General features: G+C 32.5%; 1 protein-coding gene across 1 annotated transcript in view; it reads right to left on the bottom strand.

Moving 5' to 3' along the window:
* LOC108908470 overlaps window positions 1-22,847 on the bottom strand; it is a 462,859-nt gene that overhangs the window by 394,669 nt on the left and 45,343 nt on the right. Inside the window, exon 3 of the mRNA XM_018712513.2 lies at window positions 10,216-10,392. Within this exon, the coding sequence (XP_018568029.1) occupies window positions 10,216-10,392 (177 nt within the window). The remainder of the gene's footprint in view (window positions 1-10,215; window positions 10,393-22,847) is intronic.

Raw genomic sequence — 22,847 nt, 5'->3', positions numbered from 1 at the left:
AAATCTAAACCAGCGATGTAACAGAATGATATTTAAAAAAAACTGAAGCTCTAAAAGTTTTAATTTCGCAAAGTTCGAGAGTCAATAAAGAACGTACTTATATTACTAGTTTGTACATAGAAATGCCTACAAACTAATTCATGATCCTATTAGCAACAGAATAAAATCTTTAAAATAATTCTTTCTTGAAGATGAGATTACTGACATTTCTGAGACTGATAATATTTCTAAAACCTAACGAAATAGATGTGGTATCGTACCTTGAACCAAAACCCACGAAGTAACATCACTATACAGTTTTTGTGTTTTACTTCATTTTAAACATCAGGGCTTTTTTAAGGAATGTCACAACAGTGTACACAGTATAGACTACCAGACTTACAAAGTTATTATTATTGGAACAATTTGGTATTTACAAATCTTTAGTAGTTTAAAATAATGTATACTTACTATTATTACCTTTAAAATATTGTAAAGGTTTTACAGATTTATTTCGTAATCACTTAAGTTTATTTTTGGAACAACTGTGGAAATTATTATTCTAATTTCTTGAAAAGTTTGAATTATTTTACTTCAATCCGTTAAAGACTGCCATTCAGTAAACGGGATTATCTTTTAAATTTGATTAATCCTTGATGAGTTAATAGCTGTTCCGTTTTCATTTACGTTTATAAAACTCAGTTATTTCAATATCGTAAATTTTCTTAAAACCTCGGCGTTAATTAATTAATGTGAGCCAAATACACAAACGTTAAAAGAAAATAGGATGCCTAAGATAGAATGAGGAGCTACACAGAAACGAGAACAATATGGAAATTATGAAATGATGGAATGGGTAATTCTAAACCTTTTAATCGAGGTGAGTCTAACACTAAAAAACATTTCAAGGTGTGGCTATATCACTTAACATTAAGAATGAAATGTGTTCATCTAAGTATATTGTAATCACATAAAAAAACTATCCGAACATTTTTCTCACCATGAAATAGTAAAAGAATAACACTTAATCGTCGTAATGTAAATATTAGGATAATGAATATTTATATTTTGATTTATATGACTGGAAATCAGTCTTTAAACATACATCGAAGTTGTTTTAATGTCATACTATTGTTTAATTGCATATAGTAGAGTTAAAGCATCGGATGGCTTTAGGACCATTTGTATCACTTAGGCTGAGAACACTATTAAAGGAAGTACAGTATGAAACTGTTTTTTTCCTTTCAAATGTAGCCATTTTAATATAAACGGACTCTGCACACTCAAAAATACCAACTGACTGATGAAAACCAGTTCAAAGTTTTAGTGCATGATGAATTAACCCGAGAATTGGTCAGTACTATGATCTGTAATCAATCGGCCATAGTATGACAACAGCATTATATGAACAAAGGTAAAATATTTGCTGTATGGTAACGGAAATTGCGAAAATCAGAATGTCGACATTTATGCCTCTTCGTTTAGCTCTCCATCACTTGGATAAGGATTATTCCAGATTATTACTGGTGGCGAAAAATGGTCCTGTATGTTAATGCCAAATCAGAAATGCATGATTTAGCTTTTTCAGAAAAGTACTCTCCGAGATAAACCTGACACTCATTCGCGTAAATTGATGTGTCCATGGGGGAACAAAGAACGCGTTGTCTACTATAAATTATTTCCGAGGAAAGCAACCACCACTACTGGTTATAGCCAACAACTCCGACATCTGAAGTCTTGCAGCCTCAAGAAAAAGTACCGGGAAAACATCATCGAGTACAGCATGATAACACCTGTTCTCATAATGTTAACATCTCAAAATTGGGAGTTTACTTTATATCCGCCCCATCCTCCTGATTGGCAGATCGTAGGGAGGCAATCGTAAACAATGGAAGAGAATATGTCCTTGATTAATTAACAGTATTTATAATTTTATAAAGTTTTGTATATAAAAGGATTAGTAAAGTGTTGACGGCAGTTTTCTGAATCACATATCTATAGCAAGACTCTTGACTCGATCAGCAACATTATTTGGTAGGTTCTATGTAGGTGCAAGGAGGAAGAAGAAGCAGAAGGTTTCGTGTTGTCCAAGATTGTTTCGGAAGAGGAGAACGGAAGCTATGTGAAGGAGCAATTATCAAATTAGAATTTAACAAGATAGAGTTAGATGAGGAGTTCTTAGATCATAGAGCTCTACAACAAATCTACAGGTGATAATATTGGAAAAAGGTATATTGATATCTCATTAAGTTGTTAGTCGTTTGTTTTTTAAAAGACCTATTTCCACGCCTTACTTTCTTTGTATTTTTATAGTTTTGTAGAAAATTATATCCGAACTTGTTGAGTTTCCGTGACTAGTAAATTATTGTACTGAATATTTTATTAACCCTTTTATTCAGAGTACAGCCCTGCTATTTGCTGTTATAACTTCGCGAAAGCGCCACATCTGGAAAGCGTGACTCTCCTCGAAACTATTTACTTTAATACACCTGTTCTTTCTCTACTCTTCCGTATTTACGAACTTCTTATTGCACGTGGTGTAGCACCGAATTGCTTATAATTTACTTGAGGCTAAGTAGTAAATTGGGATAGACACCCAAGAGGAATTAAAGTATCTTGCCGCAGTACACTGCGGGGCCAATTATGGAAAATATGGGAATTGATTCCCAACGAGCAAAGTGATGGGTTTTCCCAAGAGATTGTCGAATTCATGATCGGTTTCTGTGTTCATTGAAATAGAAATTAATAAAACTAATTATTTTTCCCTATAACATCATTAAATACAATAAATTTTGATAGCTTAGGTAAAGGTAATAATGTCAGTCATTAAGAATGTCGAAGTAATTTAAACTCATGGAAATAATACATTTATTTTCAACTCTTAATAAAATATTAATTTCATTTATATCTGGTTAATGTCTAAACAGGTAATTTTTCATTTTCTATTATGCTAATTACATTTGTTTTGTTTTTGACAAATATTTATCCGCTTTTGCGGCATGTACGGAGATAAGGCTTGGTAGCAGAAACATGATAAAAGCATGTTGTATATTTAATATTAGCCACGTGTGAATTAAATAAGAAGGACGTCAAAAAAAAATATAATTTATGATAACGTATTAATATATTAGACTTTTGTTGTTATTTATTGCGTGTTGGTAAATATCAATAATTCTGAAACTACAATATATTATACCTCTTTCATTCATTTATTACTACATACTAGTTTTTTAAAAACTATTTTTGCTACTAATAAAACACACACAAAGTGTAGCAGCGACATAATTTTACTTCGGATTTCACTCGACATGACAAATGGCAAGAGCCAAATGTGACATTTCTTTGTAACCTAAATGTTGGATGTGAAATACAGTTTTTCACCAATTGAGCATATAGACTTCAAACTTAATAAAGACAAAACCCAACTAGTAACTTGTTCAAAATTTATATGACTCTAAAAATCTTTCTACATTTTGAGATCATGTAATTAAATTACTGAAAGTTTGATTCGTCTGGATATTTTTCATTTAAATACGAGGTACGTCCAGAAGTAAGTTCCGTTTGGTAATAAAATTAAATTGTGTACAGATACAGAAAAATTATTTATTGCACAAAATTCTACAACTCTTAAACTACTTTTCCACATAACTGCCGAAATTTTGCCGGCATTTGTCATAGCGTGTCACAAGTTTTTGTATACCTTCTTCATAGAAGTTTGCCGCCTGTGTCTTCAACCAGTTGGAAACATTTTCTTTCAGCTCTTCGTCATTGTTGAAGTGTTGACCGCCAAGGAAAGACTTGAGATGTAAGAACAGATGAAAGTCGCTAGGAGCGAGGTCAGGGCTATATGGAGGATGGTCAAACACGTCCCAGCCAAATCCCTGTAGGAGGTTTTTCGTCACATTTGCAGTGTGTGGTCGTGCGTTGTCGTGAAGAAAAACAACACCTTTTGACAGTAATCCTCGGCGCTTATTCTGTATTGCGCGGCGCAATTTCTTAAGTGTCTCGCAGTAAGCATCTGCTTTGATTGTTTGACCACGCGGTAAGAAATCAATGAATAAAATGCCTTTCCAGTCCCAGAACACTGTGTACATCATTTTCCGAGGTGTCAAGATTTGTTTCGGCTTAACCTTTGCTGGGGATGAAGTGTGCCTCCATTCCATTGATTGCCGCTTACTTTCAGGGGTGTCGTAAGAAACCCAAGTTTCATCTCCTGTGACTATCTGTGTCAGAAATTCTTCGCCGCCTTCATCATAACGGGTCAAAAACTGAAGTGCACTACCCATCCGTTTTGTTTTGTGTTGCTCAGTAAGAATCTTTGGTACCCAACGTCGGCAAAGTTTACGAAATTTCAGTTTTTCGGTAACAATTTCATGAATTAGTGATCGTGAGATTTGGGGAAATTCCATAGCGAGAGCACTAATTGTAAACCTGCGGTTTTTCCGGATCTTGTCATCAATCGCGTGAACCAGTTCTTCTGTAACCAAAGATGGACGCCCACTTCGTTCTTCATCGTGAACTTCACTGCGTCCTTCATTGAACTGTCGGACCCATCTTCTCACCATTGAATCACTCATCGCATTTTGTCCATAAACTTCGCAAATTTGCCGATAAATTTCAATTGGTTTCACTTTCCTAGCATTCAGAAAACGAATCACAGATCTGATTTCACAAGCGGCGGGATTTTCAATCAACACCGACATTGTAAATATGCACAACAAAGCGTACGTGGCTGACAGCGATCTCCAAATGGCGCACGTTTCTTCTCCTTGATACAGAGCGTCTACCGTGCATATGCGGAACTGCGATCGCAGCGCTGCAGCGGAACTTACAACTGGTTGAAGTCACAGGCGGCAAACTTCTATGAAGAAGGTATACAAAAACTTGTGCCACGCTATGACAAATGCCTGCAAAATTTCGGCAGTTATGTGGAAAAGTAGTTTAAGAGTTGCAGAATTTTGTGCAATAAATAATTTTTCTGTATCTGTACACAATTTAATTTTATTACCAAACGGAACTTACTTTCTGGACGTTCCTCGTAATTACGAGTTTATTTTTAACTTACTTTTGGCGGTTACTTTTATATGTTTGTTTCGGGTGTCCAAAAGTTTGGCGTTGTTGAAAATGGAGCGGTACACGAAAGAACATCGCAATTTCATTGCTGAACAATATTTAAAAATTAATGAAAGTTTGGAAACTATAGTTCGCAATTTTCATACAAAATATGATCGGCTTAATAATTTAACTTCATTAACCGTGAAGAGATTAATTGAAAAATTCAGGAAGACTGAATCAATTAGTGATCTTAAACATTCTGGCCGTCCTTCAACAAGTCATTCAACACAAAACATCGAAGCAGATCGTCAGAGTGTTGCTGAGAGTCCAGGAATGTTAGTTCGGCACCGTAGTCAAAATTGGATATTTAGAGAAGCTCACTACAGCGTATTCTAATCAAAGATTTGTATCTTCATACTTACAAAGTTCAGTTAACTCAAGAGCTAAAGCCTACTGACCACCCAAAGCAAACATAGTTCCTTGAATGGATTATGGAACAACGACCAGTGAGTGCTGATTTTCCGATGAAAGTCGTCTTCAGCGATGAGGCTCATTTTTATCTTAATGGCTTCATTAATCGACAAATTGTTGCATTTGGGGTGTAATAGTTAATGGTGCTCGCCGTTGAACTTTTTTCTTTGTTTTTTTTTTTTTGAAGTCAAAAATTCATGTCAAGAAGCCTACGACCACCCTCGTCTTGAAGGAAGAAATTGAACGCTCTATCAGGGAAATCCAGCTGCATTTATGCAAAGCGGTCATAAAAATTTTGACAAAAGATTCCATTCATAACCCTATACTGTATACCTTCTGAATCAATAAACAAATTACAATTTTTAACTAAAAATCTGTGTTTTCTATCAAAATTACTTCTTGCTTGAATTTTGGGATACCCTTTAGCCATTATCCAAGTTTGAAGTCTATTTCTCCAATAGTTCTTGAGTTACTGATTGGGTTTATGATAAAAATTGGTGCATAATTAGTATTACGGTATTCAAGGTACATGTAACAAAAAAATTGTTATAATAATTTTTCTTTACATTATTTTCGTACAGTTCAAATTGCACTTTTGCTTCTTACGCCTCTTTGTGTTATCAACGATTAATTACAACAAAGCATTCGCCATTTTTATAACTAATTTCAAGAGTTATTTTTCAGTTTTAAGAATTTTCATTGTAGATAATGTTTATTGTTACCTAATACATTCTACTTAAAAAAAATTGTTAAAAAAATCGTCTCCAAGTTTGTGAAAATCCTGTATTGTTTAAATGAAGGACATTAGTTCTGTATGTTTGTTGTTACTATACCGTTTATATCGACATATAAATGCAGCTTATTTTCTATAGTTATTAGAAATAAAGAAAATCTTATTTAAAAATTTCAAGATATGAACGAAAACCTAAATATATTCAGAGATCAAGCCTTTTAAATGTAAATACATCGAAGTTCAAGTTGACGAATCTGGGAAAAGAGCACTCAATTTATCAAAAACAAATAGTAACACGGGAAATCCAAATTGAGTCGAGGAAGTAGAGCACTTCATTATAAAAATAAACACTGAAATTCTTTAGGTAGATAGCTAGATTAATACAAAGATGTAGTTCAATACGAAGTTTTCATTTCTGTATTTTTTCCAAAAAATAACGTATACAGGGTGGTCTTCGAGGGCAGATAGATCTCTTTAAAATAATATGTGTTTGCCTTATAAACATTGGTCTGGAACAGCCCCGTTTTAGAGATACAGAGTGTTGAAGTTGTTAAAAAACATTAATTTTTTGTTTATATCTCCGAAATTTATTACCCGATCTCAATAAAATTTGGTATAGATAATCTATAACAGTAGGTCTTACATTCCTTAAAATACGAGCTTTAAAGATTCAACCAGTGGTGTATAATTGGACAGGGGTCACCACTTTTTTTACAAAATAACCTACGCCACTGATTTTTTTACAAGTCAGTGTAACTGATTTGTATTCTAATGCACAAAATACAAAAAAAGGTAACTTGATTTTTTTCCCTAAGATTCGCTGTTCTCAAGTTATTCATACGAATAAAATCCCCTTGTGGCAGACAATTCTAACCATAATATGACAAGAATATTTGTTTATGCTTAAAAGTGAGTGCAATTTGTAAGCACATCAACAAAATTATATACACTCCTTTTTACACCACCTGTGAGGTAGTGTTCCTGGCGTGTTTTAGTTTTCCCTAGGGGCCTAATACTCTTTACAAATAAGAACAATTCATATAAAAATAATAATAAAAATATATTTACCAAGCAACAGCAACTAAACAAGAAACAAAATTAACGCTACGTATTTACATAAATTGTTCAAAATGCGAACCACCCACATCGATACATTTCTGACATCTTCTATTAATGGAATTAATTGAAGTTAATATCATGTGGTGGTTTTCTTTTAATTCATTACATCCGTCTTCTATTCGTTGCAGTAGTTGTGGTCATGTATCTGTTGGAGTTGAATAAACTTTACTTTTCAGATAACCCCAAACATAGAAGTCCGGGGGGTTTAGATATGGCAATCTGGCTGGCCAAGACACTGGACCCTCTGCACCATTATAGTTAACATTGGCATTTGCTCTTCTACCTATCCATCGCCCCATATAATTTTCATTAAGCCATTCTTATATTATTCTCCCAGAATGCACAGGAGCACCATCCATTGTATCCAGCAATTTTGTTGTATATTTAATGGAACATCCTCTAATAATTTAATGCACGTATTTTGTGCATTAGAATATAAATCCGTCACAATAACTAAAAAAATGCAGTGGCGTAGGTTTTTTTTATAAAAAAAGGAGAGGACCCCTGCCCAGTTGTACACCACTGGTTGTACCTGTAGAGCTCATATTTTAGGGAATGTAAGGCCTACTGTCATAGATTATCTGTACCAAATTTTATTGCGATCGGGTAATAGAGTTCGGAGATATAAGATATAATCAATTTTTTTTAACAACTTCAACACCCTACCCTGTTTCTAAAACGGGACTGTTCCAGACCAATGTTTATAAGGCAAACTCATATTATTTTCAAGAGATCTCGAAGTTTCCTGTATAAAATTCGGACCACCCTATATATTCGGTGCCTACAAACAATAAACCTCAGCTTTCATGACATACTACATATCACATTAAATCTAAAATATGTGTAATAAAAATTAAAATACTAAGTTTGAAAATATTTCCGAGAACAATGGTATTTCAAGCACAAAAATATTTTTAATGGTAAATCTTATTTTAGAAGTTTAACAAGGAAGGTGTACATAAATGAAAAGGAAATTTAAGAGACAACTTTTTGCGATAATTAATAATATACCATTATTATCAATCCATAAAACAAAGCACTAGTAATAAATCTCTGTCAGAAATAAAATAAACATGATCATTTTTTATCAATGCAGGTAGCTTATTATAGACACGATGATATGAACTAGCACGAAAGAAGACAGAAAATTATATAGTCAAATAAAACCAGTTTGTCATTACTTATATTTGATTACTACGAATGTTGTAAATTCCGCTTTACTAAATTATTATTTCCAGCAGAAAAAATGGAAACAATGGAAATTATTGCAAAAATGTTTTTGATTTATTTAGGAATGCAAATATAACTCAATAATATAACAATAAAACAACGTAACGATCTCGGATACTATCATGAAAATATTTTTTAATTACGTGAATCATAAATACTGAATTTTGACAACAAAATGAAAACGTATAATGAATATGTATGGAAAGGAAAATTGAAAACTATTATAATTCCACAAAAAATATTTTACACCCTACTAACCTATTTTCGTACTTTTTATGTAGGTGTTAACATAATGGTGCCGCACTGTTGTACCTTTCAGTAATTGATTTCTATGCCTTTATTATTAAATTCTAGGAAGGTATATCGTGTAAAACACAAATCAATATTCATTAAATTTAATTTTAAGCCCTCAAATATGAAATGTCAGGATTTGATATTATTGGCTACCAGATGGTTTGAAAACATTCGATTAAAATTTATTACAGTGTGCAAACTAGAAAAGGATTTTTTAACGGTAAGTTAATTAATGCTTTAAGCATTTCCAATTGTCAAAACCATTAAAGCTAAAAAACGGTGTTAAAAATTGAGAATGACCGAAATTATTAAAACTTGTTGAGAACTTCTGGAATCGTTCCATAGATAAAAAAGGTAAATAATTGTAGATTTTTTGTTTTTTTTATAGTAAACAGAAAAACTGCTCGTTCAGTTTTAGGTTATTATCAATTCAATTTTACTTTAGTTTTCATTGCTGAAACGTCTTTTATTGTGAAAGTTGCAAAGAAAATAAGTATTAATTAATTTACTTTTAACTGTATATTCTTTTTGAGAAAAGACGTTTGTGCTCACAATGAATAGTAAACTATAGGACCGCTGATGAAAACTGTGAATTAACTGCAAATCTGTACGATATGTATAAACACTTGTAAACAGAACTAGCCGAACTATCGACGACATCAGCGGTTCCAAAAATGTTTCTCGTATTAAGTCATCAATTAATACATTTCTTTGGGTGGTAAATACCTATACCTCACTATTTCACCCCATTTTAGGGGATATTTTAACGTTTTACTAAGAAATGTCCTGTCAGATCGGTTTTTGGGCTGTGTATTCGGATTAATCATAAAAAAATACACAAGATCTATGTACCTACTCATGTCTGTGGTACAGAACATTTTTTTGTGAGGTTATGTTATTTTGTATGAAAGATACAATAATTTAATACGTATAAATGCATAATTTTACTTAATTTAACATTTAGTTCACTTAATTAAATCTTGACTGAAGAACGGGTTTATTAATTCAAGGTTATGTTATACCAAATCAAGTATACCAAATAAATTTATCTTTGATACGAAGTAATCATTTTTTCCTGTGTAATATTCTTTTTGTAAATTATTTATGTCAAAACAAAAGCATGTTTATTAGAGTGAATATCCTAAGAAAGTACGTATGTATGTATATCAGAATTATTGAAAAAAAAAATTCTTTTAAGACATACATATTTTAATCTAGATACGTTTTATTCCAGGGAATGAATTTAATAAAAAAAATAATTCATATTCTCACAGATTTCCTATGTAAATCACTTGAGATACATAACAAAGAAATAAATATGAAATATGACTCACCCGTTCGCACAAGTTTGAATGTAACAGCATTGTGTGTCTTCAGATGTTCGTTGTAAGCTGGATGTATAAGGTCCCTTAAGGGCGATTCATTTCCTGCCATTTTGGCTTCTATCTCCTGCGCCCTTTTTGTTCTTGGGTTGCTGAAGAACGCCCTTTTCTTTGTGGGTGACGACTTTTCTAAGAAATATTAATTATATGTAAACAATTACGGACGAGATTTTGGTATAATTTTTTTTTTATAAAGTACAGCTCATCAAACTTAGGAACAAATTTAGAAATCTCCATATATGAACTAGCTATATAAGAACTGAACAATGGTAAACGAATCACTGACAGATTATATACAGTAAATTTTTAAAGTTTATCTATAAAATGTAGCATAATTTGAGGATTTATTTAAATTATTTTAAAAAATATACCGCTACTCAAGGTCAAACAAGAACAAAGTTGCAAAATTTGATGATGCCAAAGAAAAATTTGGTCTATCTATTTTCCGTTGTGAAGTTGTCAATGAAACCCATAAAACTTTGATTCGGTTTTTATTTTTTTTATCAAAAAACAAAAAATGAACTTTTTAAACTCAAAATTCAAATAAACCAGAACGTACCAGGACGTAAAATCTACAAACAACTTTTGTTCTTTTTTGTGGACGCCATATTGGAATTTTAATAAAATACCTATTCAAATAAAATTTTAGTTAAAGAAAATACAACTGACTTTTGCACGCAAAGAACGGGGTATGCTTCAATTTTATTGATTTTAATTTAAAGAATATACGGCTTAACTTCATATGAAGTCAGTAATCATAGTACTTTAATCGTTATCGTGGGTGTTTAGCCGAACTGTCACAATTTTGTTTGGAGCAATACTTGGATATTTTGTTTCAAAGGCACGCTAATCGCGATCAAATTATGCAACATTGCAAATAATCCTCATGGTACTGGTCCCAACTGGATTTTTTTCCAAATACCGAATCGTTCTTCTTACAAACTCGAGATTCTTAAAGTTGCTCAGAAATTTCACAAACTGTACATTGATCAAAAATAGTTTTTAAACATTCATATTAAAATATACAGGGTGTTCCAAGAGTACCGAAATGGCAGGATATCTGGGAATATTCAAGGGGTAGAGTAAAGGTAGAAGACTAGGGGTTTACAATCTTACCATGGTTATCCGTTGGTGACCTTGAATTTGACCTGTATCATGATCTTCAAAGTCATATCAAAGTCACGAGAATGGGACCCCATAATTTTGACCCCGGAAATTAAGAGAGCGGAAAGTTTTACGTTCGGATATGAACTTGAAATGACCACGAAGGTCAAGATCAAGGTCAAATATCAAAAAAGTCCCAAAATGGCTCAACAGTACCGGAATGGCAGTATAACCGCCAGGAAAAATGTTATCGACAATAGTTTTAGGATTCTTGATGAGCACTAAACTGTTGACCTTGGATTTCACCCCGCCCTGACCTGAGATTCCTTATTCTCCGGTCATTTCAAGATCAAGTTGGTTAATCCGTTACCAACGAGGACTACTATTGACCACCCAAGACCGTCTATTACCCTCGATGGCCACTATTGACTTTTAATAACCGCTTTTTACGTTTGGTGACTACTAATGACCAACAGTGACCTACTGTTGCCTTTAGTGACCTCTAATAACTGACCGTGTCCGTATGTTGTCATCGGCGATCACTATTGACCTTCCATTTTCTTTGATATTTGACCTTGATCTTGACCTTCATGGTCATTTCAAGGTCATATCCGAGTGTAAAATTTTCCGCTTTTTCCATTTCCTTGGTCAAAATTATGGGGTCCTTGAAAAAAAAAAAACGTGACCTTGATACGACCTTGAAGGTCATGGTCCAGTCAAATTCAAGGTCACCATCGGATAGCCAGGGCAAAATTCTACACCCTTGAATATTCCCAAATATCCTGCCATTCCGGTATTTTTGGACCACCCTGTAGAAATAAAAGATGTAGCTATTAACAGGATAGTTATTAACTTTATTAAAAACCCAATAATTATTTCTAAAATGCCATTGGTATACAGAGTAATTCACAAATTATTCAAAAAAAAAAAAACTGGAGATATGTGTACTTTTAAAACCAAAAAGTTACCATAAAGTTCAATAGTGTTTTATTAAAATATATGACGGGAAGTATGTATGAAAATGTCTGACGTATAATGAAGTGTTTTTGCGCGCCTCTGATAACTTTTTCTGATTTGATTTTACAAATTTATTCATTATTACTGTGGTTTTCGTAGTGCTCTTATTATTGCGAATTATTGTTTACATCTGCCTTAAAAGTGTTTAAAATGACCTATGTATACTAATCGATATTGCTTTATTTTCTGATGTATTATTTAAAGATAAAACTATGTTTACGCGAAACAGAATAAATGAAAATCCTCATGCGATATTTTATTGAAGTAGAAACTACTGATGATTTTGGTGAACGAATTACAGTTAATTAATTTATGACTACAAAACCAGCGAGAAGAAGGAATATTTGTCTTTTAGTTTGTCAAAATAAGATTAGACGTACACAAAATAAATGTTTACGAATCGGTTGACAAAGTTCCGAACATGACGTAAGTACTAATGTTTACTTGATTAAATTACTGTTTAACACTTACTGATTACATTTAATAATACGAATTAATAACAATAATAAAAGCAATAATAAAAATCGCTAAAACAAGACACCCCTTTGATAAAACTTAAATTATTTTAGCTTTTTGTGCGTTAACTTTTTTACATCTCATTTGATCAACAAAAATTTTTAAATAATTTTCGGGGTGTCATTTTTAATTGTTATTTTTCACTATGGCGTTCGTGTGGATCTACATCCAAATATTTTCTTATTTGAGTAAGTTGTGAATCACACTGTACGAATATTAGTAATTATCGTAGGAAACCAATCAGCAGACGACCAAATATTCCATTATAATATTAAGACATAGATCCTGAAAACAAATGTTGACGCTATATCCACACGGTTTATTACATTGCTACATGATGCACTCATAAGCTCCTTACTGTCGACTGAAAGCTTTTAGAGCTGGTGAAATGTGCCAGTCTGTTAGCAAAGCTGCACTACTTAGCTCGGCAATAATACGTTATTAATATTTGGAGAGACAACATGTGGTAAACATTGATAAGCGAAGTTGATCAGTTTGATATAGGAAAATAGTGTTGGTAATCAATAATTAGAATGATAAATTATTGTGTAATACAGGTATATCGTGATCATATTCTTTCTCATGGGGGGTGATACAATAAGAGTATGGAGATCTATGATTTGCTATAAAATACACTGTAAAAAAATGTACTCAAATTTCACTCAATTTTACTCAATAATGTATCTATTTCTGTCCACAATCGATTGAAATTTTCACTCTGAGTACAACTGAGTGAAACTATTGCATCAGAAATGAGTGGGTTTTACTCAAATCTGAGTGACTGCTAACTATCAATTGAGAGACTTTTGACTCTATTCTGAGTTTATAATCCAATTTAGAGTTGACTTTTTCTCTAATATGATTTAAATTTAACTATTATTAAGTCATTTTTTACACAGATTTGGTTTTTAATTAACTAAATACTGAGTGCAAAAATAAATCACTCATAAATAATTAATTAGGATATATACAGTGATGAAATTAATTCACTTCGCGGGGCCTCTTTCTGTCCTGGCTGAGACCCGTGAGCTGAGATCCGCTACCGCCGGGCTTGTTCTCCTGGCGATCACGCTTTTCTGTAGCATCTAGCGGGCCCCTATCAACTGTGGTCGAGATTACAGAAGCAATATGTAAGTGGTACCATCTTCATGGCGCCATTTAAATTACTAGAAGTTAAATACATTTAATCTCATTCACTAATGAGGACATTTACTCTGAATTAGGTACAACTGCACCAAATACGACTTTAGGTGAAGAATTTATTTAATATTTGAGTGAAAGTACTTAGTTTAAATATAATCACAAATGAGTAAAATGCCCAATATTGAGTGAAAATGTACTCAATAATTTCACTCAGTGGATTCACTCCGAAACTTTATTGCTTTCACTCACACCGATTTTTTTCGTGTTTCGTACAATATTTGTTGAGATAGAATTCGAAGAAAAGAATAAGCCAATAAAGTTCTGTTATCGGAACTATTGTAAGAATTTACAGCAGGGACGTGAAATTTTCCATCAATGTATTTATACCGCGGGTGTTGAATGCAGTTAATTCCAAGAAAGTAACGCAGAGGTCTTCTTGGAATTTTATCTCAATAAATATCGTACCAACTGTTCACTTTTGCTAATTTTGAAATTGCTTTAATATTTATCTTAGTGGTTTCAAAATTTTCACAGCCTGTGGTGATATTTAATTACCATGATTTCTCGGATTGTTTTGCGTGGCCGGTGTACTTGGTTATCGCCAGTTATAGAATTACATTGCCCTTCTTTAGCCCTAGTTACAGTTCTTTGATCTACACTTGTCAATGACATGCATTACAATTCCTTTCGGTTCTTGTAAGGCCGCTATAGATAGAATCGCTCCTCAGATTGTGAAACGTTTGGAATCATGAGATGCAATCAGTTACGGAAGTCACAACTGAACATCACGGAAGACCACCACTGCCTGAGAAGCGGTTTCATCCAGCCTTAGAGGCAGCTACAAGAACCCAAATTGACATCAAGGAGTTGTGATAGCAGGTCCGCCTCTACAGAGTCTGGCCCGTGAATAACAAGGTCAGGTAAAAGTTTTCAAGCTCAGATTAAGGAAGTGCAATGTAAGTCTATAAATGGCAGCATAATAACCCGAAAGAATATGGTACTTTTAACAATTACCATGTTCTAGTGCAGATAGTAATTTCTTTGAGAACTACAAAATATTTCTTTCTTGTACAATAAAACCTTGACACAAAGTTCTAAAATTTCATTCTGTAAGACCGGAAACATTTTGCTTATCTATTACGCATATCTGCTCATCTCATGGTGTACATGATAATTAATGATTCAAAGGTTGAATCTGTAAGCATGTACTTCAATGATTCACCAGGAAATAAGTTAAAATACATTTTCATAATCTTATGAAGGCAATCTACGACGGCATATTTCAATAAGTGAAAGTTGTGCCAAGGAATTGGCGGTCTATTGATACGTGCCACACATGTTCAAATGGGAATGATCTAAGATATTTGTGGTCATGGCCAGACATTTATTTGTGAAAGTAGGCCAATGTTATTCTTGCCGTATTGGTATTATCTTGTTGATAAACTGGATTTGGATGCGTCGTAGAATATGAAATGAAGTTGCAGAATTATTTGTAATATTAGACGCTCGTGCCTAGAGCCTACTTATTATCCGAAAAAATTCGCTTTGGTTTAGATATGCATATTGAGGACGACAACGCCACGTGGTGAACGGTGTGATCCGCACTTTGAAATGCGCGACTGTTATGGCAAGAGAAGCTAGAAAGCAGTAGGCCTCTTTTTCTTTTTATTAGAGCTACGAGCATATGACCGTTCAATGTTACATGATATTTTGGAACCCTCTGTTATACTTTATCTTAGATCATTTTCAAATCTAGTTCTTTCGCGAAAAAATATCCGACCACATAGAGAATGTACCATGTATGTAGTAATACTGAACTATCAAAGGCATGGCCAGAAGATATTCAGGCTTTTCCCTCATCCAACGTGTGTGGGTTGCCTGCAGGAGACCGCCAAATATACATGTAGCTTGAAATGAGGATGTCCTGCACCAAGATACTATTTCTCATCACACTATTAATTTATATTGTGTTTACGTTATCAGATTGGTTTGAAATTTAAATTAATTACTTTCTGGAAGCTATTAAATAAACAATTATTGAAATAAAATCACAAATTATTTATTATTACAAATGTATTGCAATTGAGCAAAATAAATTTGGCTGATATTCTGCAATAAGACTTCTGACTCCACTCAAACTCTTATATACAAAATTTACTACTTACTAAATTTGTAGACTTTCTGGTATATAAATGGATTTCGTTCTATTTTACCCCCGAAATAAAATCTGCTAAAGTTTTAGCTGAATGAAGAGATTATTCGCTTTAAATCTCTAATCAAAACTTCAAGACCAACATGTGTATCATTTCTGGAATTATACTTCTCAAAGTACATTAAAGTTTTTAACACAATATCTCTTTCAAGCTAAAAGTAACATAGTTGTTGAATGATTTATGTTTACGTCAAATTTACATCGCTGCTGTGTCGGTAACAGAAAGAGAATAAACTAAGAGTTCGACTTTCATTTCTGTAAAATGTTTTTCTAGAAGAACCGTAACAGCCATAAAAAAATACGTTGTTGTATACAAATGTTGATGTTTGATATCGTTTGTTTCATTACAGAATTTTTCAGTCGTATCGTATTCTGAAGACCAAATATAATTTTTTACTCAAATTTTTGTAATTCTGAAGAAAATAGAAATAAAAAAAAGTTTATAGTTTTAATTATTAGAAAGTAAAATAATCGTCAACATTATTTTAATGCAGTACTTATTATTTTGATTTGTAGCAATAATCAGAAAGCAAACTTTTTAAAAAATAACTAATTAAATAAATAGAGGGTGTCACGGTACTTGATACAAAAAAGTCGAGTGCAAATACGGGTCTTGGTTATCAAATTACGGGCCCTCAAAGGTGAAAATTAAAAAGTTATTTTTATTTTGTCTCTAAACTATTAACGTCAGCATGATGCATATTTGGTGATCGATAACACATGCGTGTGGCTTGTTTTTGATGATGCAAATGAAACTTCATTATGCCCAGAACGCCAGGGACGAACTATGCCCAATGGTTAACCACCCAGAATTTTTGCATAGATGACGATTGCAATATGTCTGTATCAAAAATAAGTTCCATGAAGTATTTGCCAACGATAATACCCTCTTGCTTCAACTCGGTAAAATTAACAGTTTAGGAAATACTTGTGATTTTATGTCACAGTGCATATCGAGCAGCGCATACACCATTTTTTGTTTTAATTGGACATAATTACTGTTGGAACCGTACATATGTTTAAAATAAGAGTTTAGAAAATCTTACTATCTGCTACTGTAATTTTCATTAAGAAAATTTGACAAACACACTACACATAACACAAAATAAAAAAACAAAACAAGAATAAGTTAAAATAAGTTTAAAAAATAACTTAAAAGAAAGAGCACTACGAAAATACATTTTCAATATGGGAACTCCACACACCTCCTAAGTCTATACGAATATTATTTGTTTGTACACGAAAAATCATTTCTGGGGTATGTCTAATATTATCACAATGGAAATTAATTCTTCGTAGCAATTCATCCCTTGTCTGTACTGAGGTTGCGTACACTAAACTTTTCAGGTATCCCGACTGGAAGAAGTCCATCAAGTTAAAGTCTGGACAACGTGATGGCCTTGAAATTGGGCCTACTCGTCCAATCCGCTTATTACTAAACACAATGGATAAATAAATTCGTACATCGTGCATGACCAAACGTTTCTCCAGGTGACTAATGGAACATCGTCTGATAGTGGCTGCAAATTATTGTGTAAAAACTCCAAATATCGATGTCCATTCAGGCGTACCTCAAAAACATACCGACCCATTAAATTATTATCCCAGAAATGCTTTTTCATGTACAGACAAATAACATTCGTAGACTTAGGAAGTGTGTGGAGAAGGAAGGTGCCCATATTGGAAATGTATTTTGAGTTTTCTTTCGCTTAAATTATTTTTTAACTGCCTTCAACTTATTCTTGTTTTGTTTTTCTATTTTGTGTTATGTGTTGTGTGTTTATCCAATTTTGTTAGTGAAAATTACATTAGCAGACAGCAAAATTTTGTAGGCTCTTATTTTAAAAGTATGTACGGTTCTAAAACAGTAATTATGTCCAATTAAAAATTGAAGACAAGAAATGGTGGATGCGCCGTCGATGTGCACTGTGACATAAAATCACAAATATTATCTAAACTGTTAATTTTACCGAGTTGAACCAAGACGGTATTATCGTTGGAATATTCCTCAGCGAACTTATTTTTGATACAGGCAGATTGCAATCGTTATCTATGCAAAAATTTTGGGCTGTTAACCATTGGGCATAGTCCGTCCCTGGCATTCTGGGCAAAATGAAGTTTCACTTACACCATCAAAAACAAGCTATACGCGTGTGTTATCGATCACCAAATTTGCATCATGCTAAAGTTAATTGTTTATTTATTTTATATTATAAATAAAAACAACTTTTTAATTTTCACCTTTGACGGCCCGTAACTTGTTAACGAAGGTCCGCATAAAAAAAATTATATGAAGAACTGATATTATTTTGACCTCATCTATTTGTACTCGACTTTTATGTACCTACCAAGTAATGGGACACCCTGTATAATTATTTTGTAGCTACTTGAAAAATTATTTCCGTTTTTCAAATCCAACTCCAAGGTGGTTTATGATTTTCTGTGATATCTTGAAGGTTGTTTTCCTGATCTAACTCCACGATTTTTATTTTATATGCAACTCCAGATATATTATTCTTGATATATTCATGGAATATTGGCAGAGAAAATGCAAGGACGGGATAATATTTATTTTTTCTTTATTTTTATTAGAAGCATAGAAAAAGATTCCAGTGCCAGTAATGCACTCTTTTAAATGTCTGTTTAAAAAATACATTTGAGCTTTATTAGTTTTTTACTTAATAATATTATCGGGCTTGTATTTAGTCTCTCATTTTCCATGTCATGGTTTTGTATCTCGATTATTATTAAAGATTGATACAAATCTACAGGATAAGAGAAGTTTTCTAGATGTTTTAATTTTTAAATTATACCCAAAAAATGAAAATTTTGGTGTGCCTGTAGTAACTACAAGTGGAATTTTCCCTGAAATGCTCATATTTTAGGTAACAGTTATTTTCACTTAGCGTAGGTGGGTACTTATTTTTTTTATAAATTTAATGATCTTTGGTTACAAATCTAAATTATTTTTTGTGTGGAAATCATAATAGCTTAGTTGAGTTCCAAAAATTTATTATAATTATTTAAAAAATAAATAAAATAGTTACAGTCATATCTATTATGAACTAAATAGATAGCCCAGAGTAACATAAAAATGGAATGCACTGCCCTCCTATAAATCTAAATTTTTACAAGTTAAAATGCTATCCTACTACAGCAGAATTTTGTGTGCATGACTTATACACATAAATATACAATATTTTGTTTAACTATGGAACTATGGATTACCATACCGGAAAACCTCTCTAGTATATCTCATAGTATCTGAAATTGGTATAGAAACGGCACTTCAAGAAAATTGAATCTCATAGTCATTCGACCCTTACTCTAGTTCTACGGATTTGAGGACATTTTACTTATTTGATGCTCTTCTAAAAATTATTATAGATTTTCCTCAGGGATAACCGAGATTCCTATTTGATACTACAATAAAAAGTACCAAAAAAATAGTCACCATAAGCATCAGCAAAATTTTAACAAATATTCAATACCTTACGATGGAATAGAAGAAACTGTAAATATCATTTTTTAAAATTGAAAGAATCATGGTTGTTGTAACTACCATGGAGGGTGATAATTACATAACATGTATGTATTATTCGAAATTGTAAAATGTAAGGCACTGTAATAAGTAATAATAGGTAGTACTATTAAATTAGCCAAAAAACGACATTGGCTAACATTTGATATATGCAGAAAAAACTATAAAAAGTTAATTATTTCTTAATTAAAAATGTGCCAATAACTATAAAATTAAATGTTTCATGTTACAATTTCTACATTCCCTTTAATAAAATTGGTTGAATTACCTCCTAAGTACATTTCAATGAGTTGTAAAATAACATATTCTAATATTACTTGTATAAGGTGTCCTGAATAGTACGTGCCAAATTTAATTTGGTGATAAATCATAATCCTCATAAAGTTCATAAATGTAGTGACTATCTGCATATTCCGAATTTGAAAATTTCCTTGAAATTTTTAAATTTTTAAAGAGCTATTATGATAATGTCTAACTTAAATGTTATTAAAATTATGATATTGGATGTGCTGCTAAACCTTAAAGTCTAAATTTTGTCATAACATGCGATATTTCAATTGATTACTGAAACAGTAGTATGCTGGGTTTGTTAAACAAGTTCTCGAATTTTTCACAAAATGGTTAGGAAATTAAAAAAGCACCAAAGAGCAAAAAGATTAAGAAAACAGCGCTAATATCGATTTTGGTAATGAATTGAATTCAAAAAAAGGTACTCATTTTATCGTTATTATTCTAGCGTCAATTAACGCCCATTAGTAGCAGGAAGAATCCTCAAAATATGACGGTGATTCCTCAATCCGTTTCAAAGATATTAAAAAACATTAAAACTGTTGTGGGTACACATGTTCGCAAGTGACCCATTTTGAGTGTTGTGTCAAGAGCGCCAGTCCGATGCACCCGGGCGCACCAGGGTTCCCGCAAGACGACCCCGGCAGAGTGGCGCCAAGGACCAGGTACCGCTGCTAGCGACTCCACATCAAGAGGGACTCTCCAGCAAACGCTCTAACCGACAACACGGCTTTTTTTCACAAGCTTAGTTTTCAATAAAAATACTTTATTTGCACCGTTGAGAGAGCGTTTTATTTTTGCTGTACAGCGGAAGCAACCCTCACTATTCAAATTTGACTACTCATATCTCGAAAATGTACACTATTTTTCATAGTTTTATCGATTTTGAAAGTTGCCAACATACAAAGTAAAACACCTTATAATAATAAGAAAGGGACATTATTATTGTAACACCTTTGTGATATTAATTTGTTTAAACATGTACAACATTCAAGACAAGAATGCACAAAAATTTTATATTTAACAGTTTGCCATAACTCTCTCTCTCTCTCTCTCTCTCTCTCTGCGGGTTGCAAAATGTAATGAAACACACTGTACAAGTTTGTTGTTGATTATTTTTCATCCTTTAATTCAAAGCTTCATCAATTCCTCAATAGCTTCTGTTCTATTTAATTTTCCGTACCTATATTCCTTCGTGTTAAATTCAGAATAACAATCAATAACAGACAGTGCTATCCTATTGTGTAGATCCAATTATGGCAGCAGACAAGCCACTCTTAAGCTTTCCCGATTATTGGGGCGAAATATATACGGAGACTTGGACAACACATAAAAACTTAGCTGAAATCCATTTTTTCATAATAACATCCGTTTATTGGGATCTTCAGATGTAAATTATTCAATTTCTTATAGAACGCTGTATAGAATACTGTTGAATATTTAGTAGGATCAAGAAGGTATAATTATACAGGGTGATTCAGAACTTATCCAAAAAAAAATTCTGGATGTACAGGGGATCCTTACAAATACAATTTTGTAAGAAAAAATCAAAAAGGGCAGTTCGAAAATGATTTAAAAATACACTTCTACATGGCACTGGAAACTGGTCCATTGTAAAACCTGACCTCGCACAATGCGATCGGCATGGCGGTATGATAAAAACAGACTAAAACTTTCGCAAGGAAAGAAATATGTAAATAGAATTTTATCGCACCTATTTTATATCGGCAAATTAAACTGCTTTTGCCTTTATTAATTAATAAAATTAATTTGTGTTTTTAAATAATAAAATCATTTGACATACCCGATGTTACAACAATTGTTCAAAATTTTATCCATAAATGTGTAAACACATTTAGGTCCGTTGTACTCAGTTTCTACGAAATGTTGTCTTGTTTCACCATAACACAAATGCTTCACCATAAATTAAAAAGATATCCGTCAACTCCAAGTACACGCAAACCATTTTTGACACTAACAACTAAAAACCTATTGTAAACACGACAGATAACAGGTAAATATCCCAATGACGATTGCAAAATCCGAATTCGTTATTCGGAGTCGCTGAGGCCACGTGGCGAATGACGCTAGAGACTACAGTTGTCCAGCTATGTAGTGGTTGAATGTACTATAACTTTTTTATATTTTTTTTCTCGGAAACTATAAGGATTTTACAAAAATTTTTTTTTATGATATTGATTCCATTTCTCATGCTGCATCTATTCCCAATTTTTTTTGGATAAGTTGTGAATCACCCTGTATAAATTCAATATTGTGTGAAACATACACAAGAATTATGTCCCATAAACTGTCATTAAAATGCTATTAGTCCAGAATCGTGGAAAAATATGTCATCTGATAAGTACTATAAAGGATTATTAGTGGAAGCAAAAATCTAGATTACCACCATTATTACGTTAAAAAGTAATTTTGAACGCAGTCATCTGCTAAATTATAAAGCATCTAAAATTACATGTTTGGGTTGCTTACTTATATTTTTATAATTTTTTACTTTAGAGAAAATATTTAGTTAAGCGGAGGCAGCTAAGTATAAAAATGCGAGTGTGAGTGTACTTGAGTAACTATAAAATTGAATAATCGTCACTAATTGAATTCTAAATTTTCAAAAATGATTCTATTGCATTTTTTAAAATTGAAACAAGCAATGTAATTAGTAAAATTTAAAAACATCCAGAATATTAATTTTTTTGTAGGGCTTACTATAATTTTCACTTATCTCATTCAAATACATAATATATTAAA

Source organism: Anoplophora glabripennis, unplaced genomic scaffold (genome assembly GCF_000390285.2).
Source record: "Anoplophora glabripennis isolate ALB-LARVAE unplaced genomic scaffold, Agla_2.0 scaffold240, whole genome shotgun sequence".
Taxonomy (NCBI): domain Eukaryota; kingdom Metazoa; phylum Arthropoda; class Insecta; order Coleoptera; family Cerambycidae; genus Anoplophora; species Anoplophora glabripennis.
The sequence above is the reverse complement of the archived record's forward strand: the minus strand, read 5'-3'. Positions and strand labels throughout refer to the sequence as shown.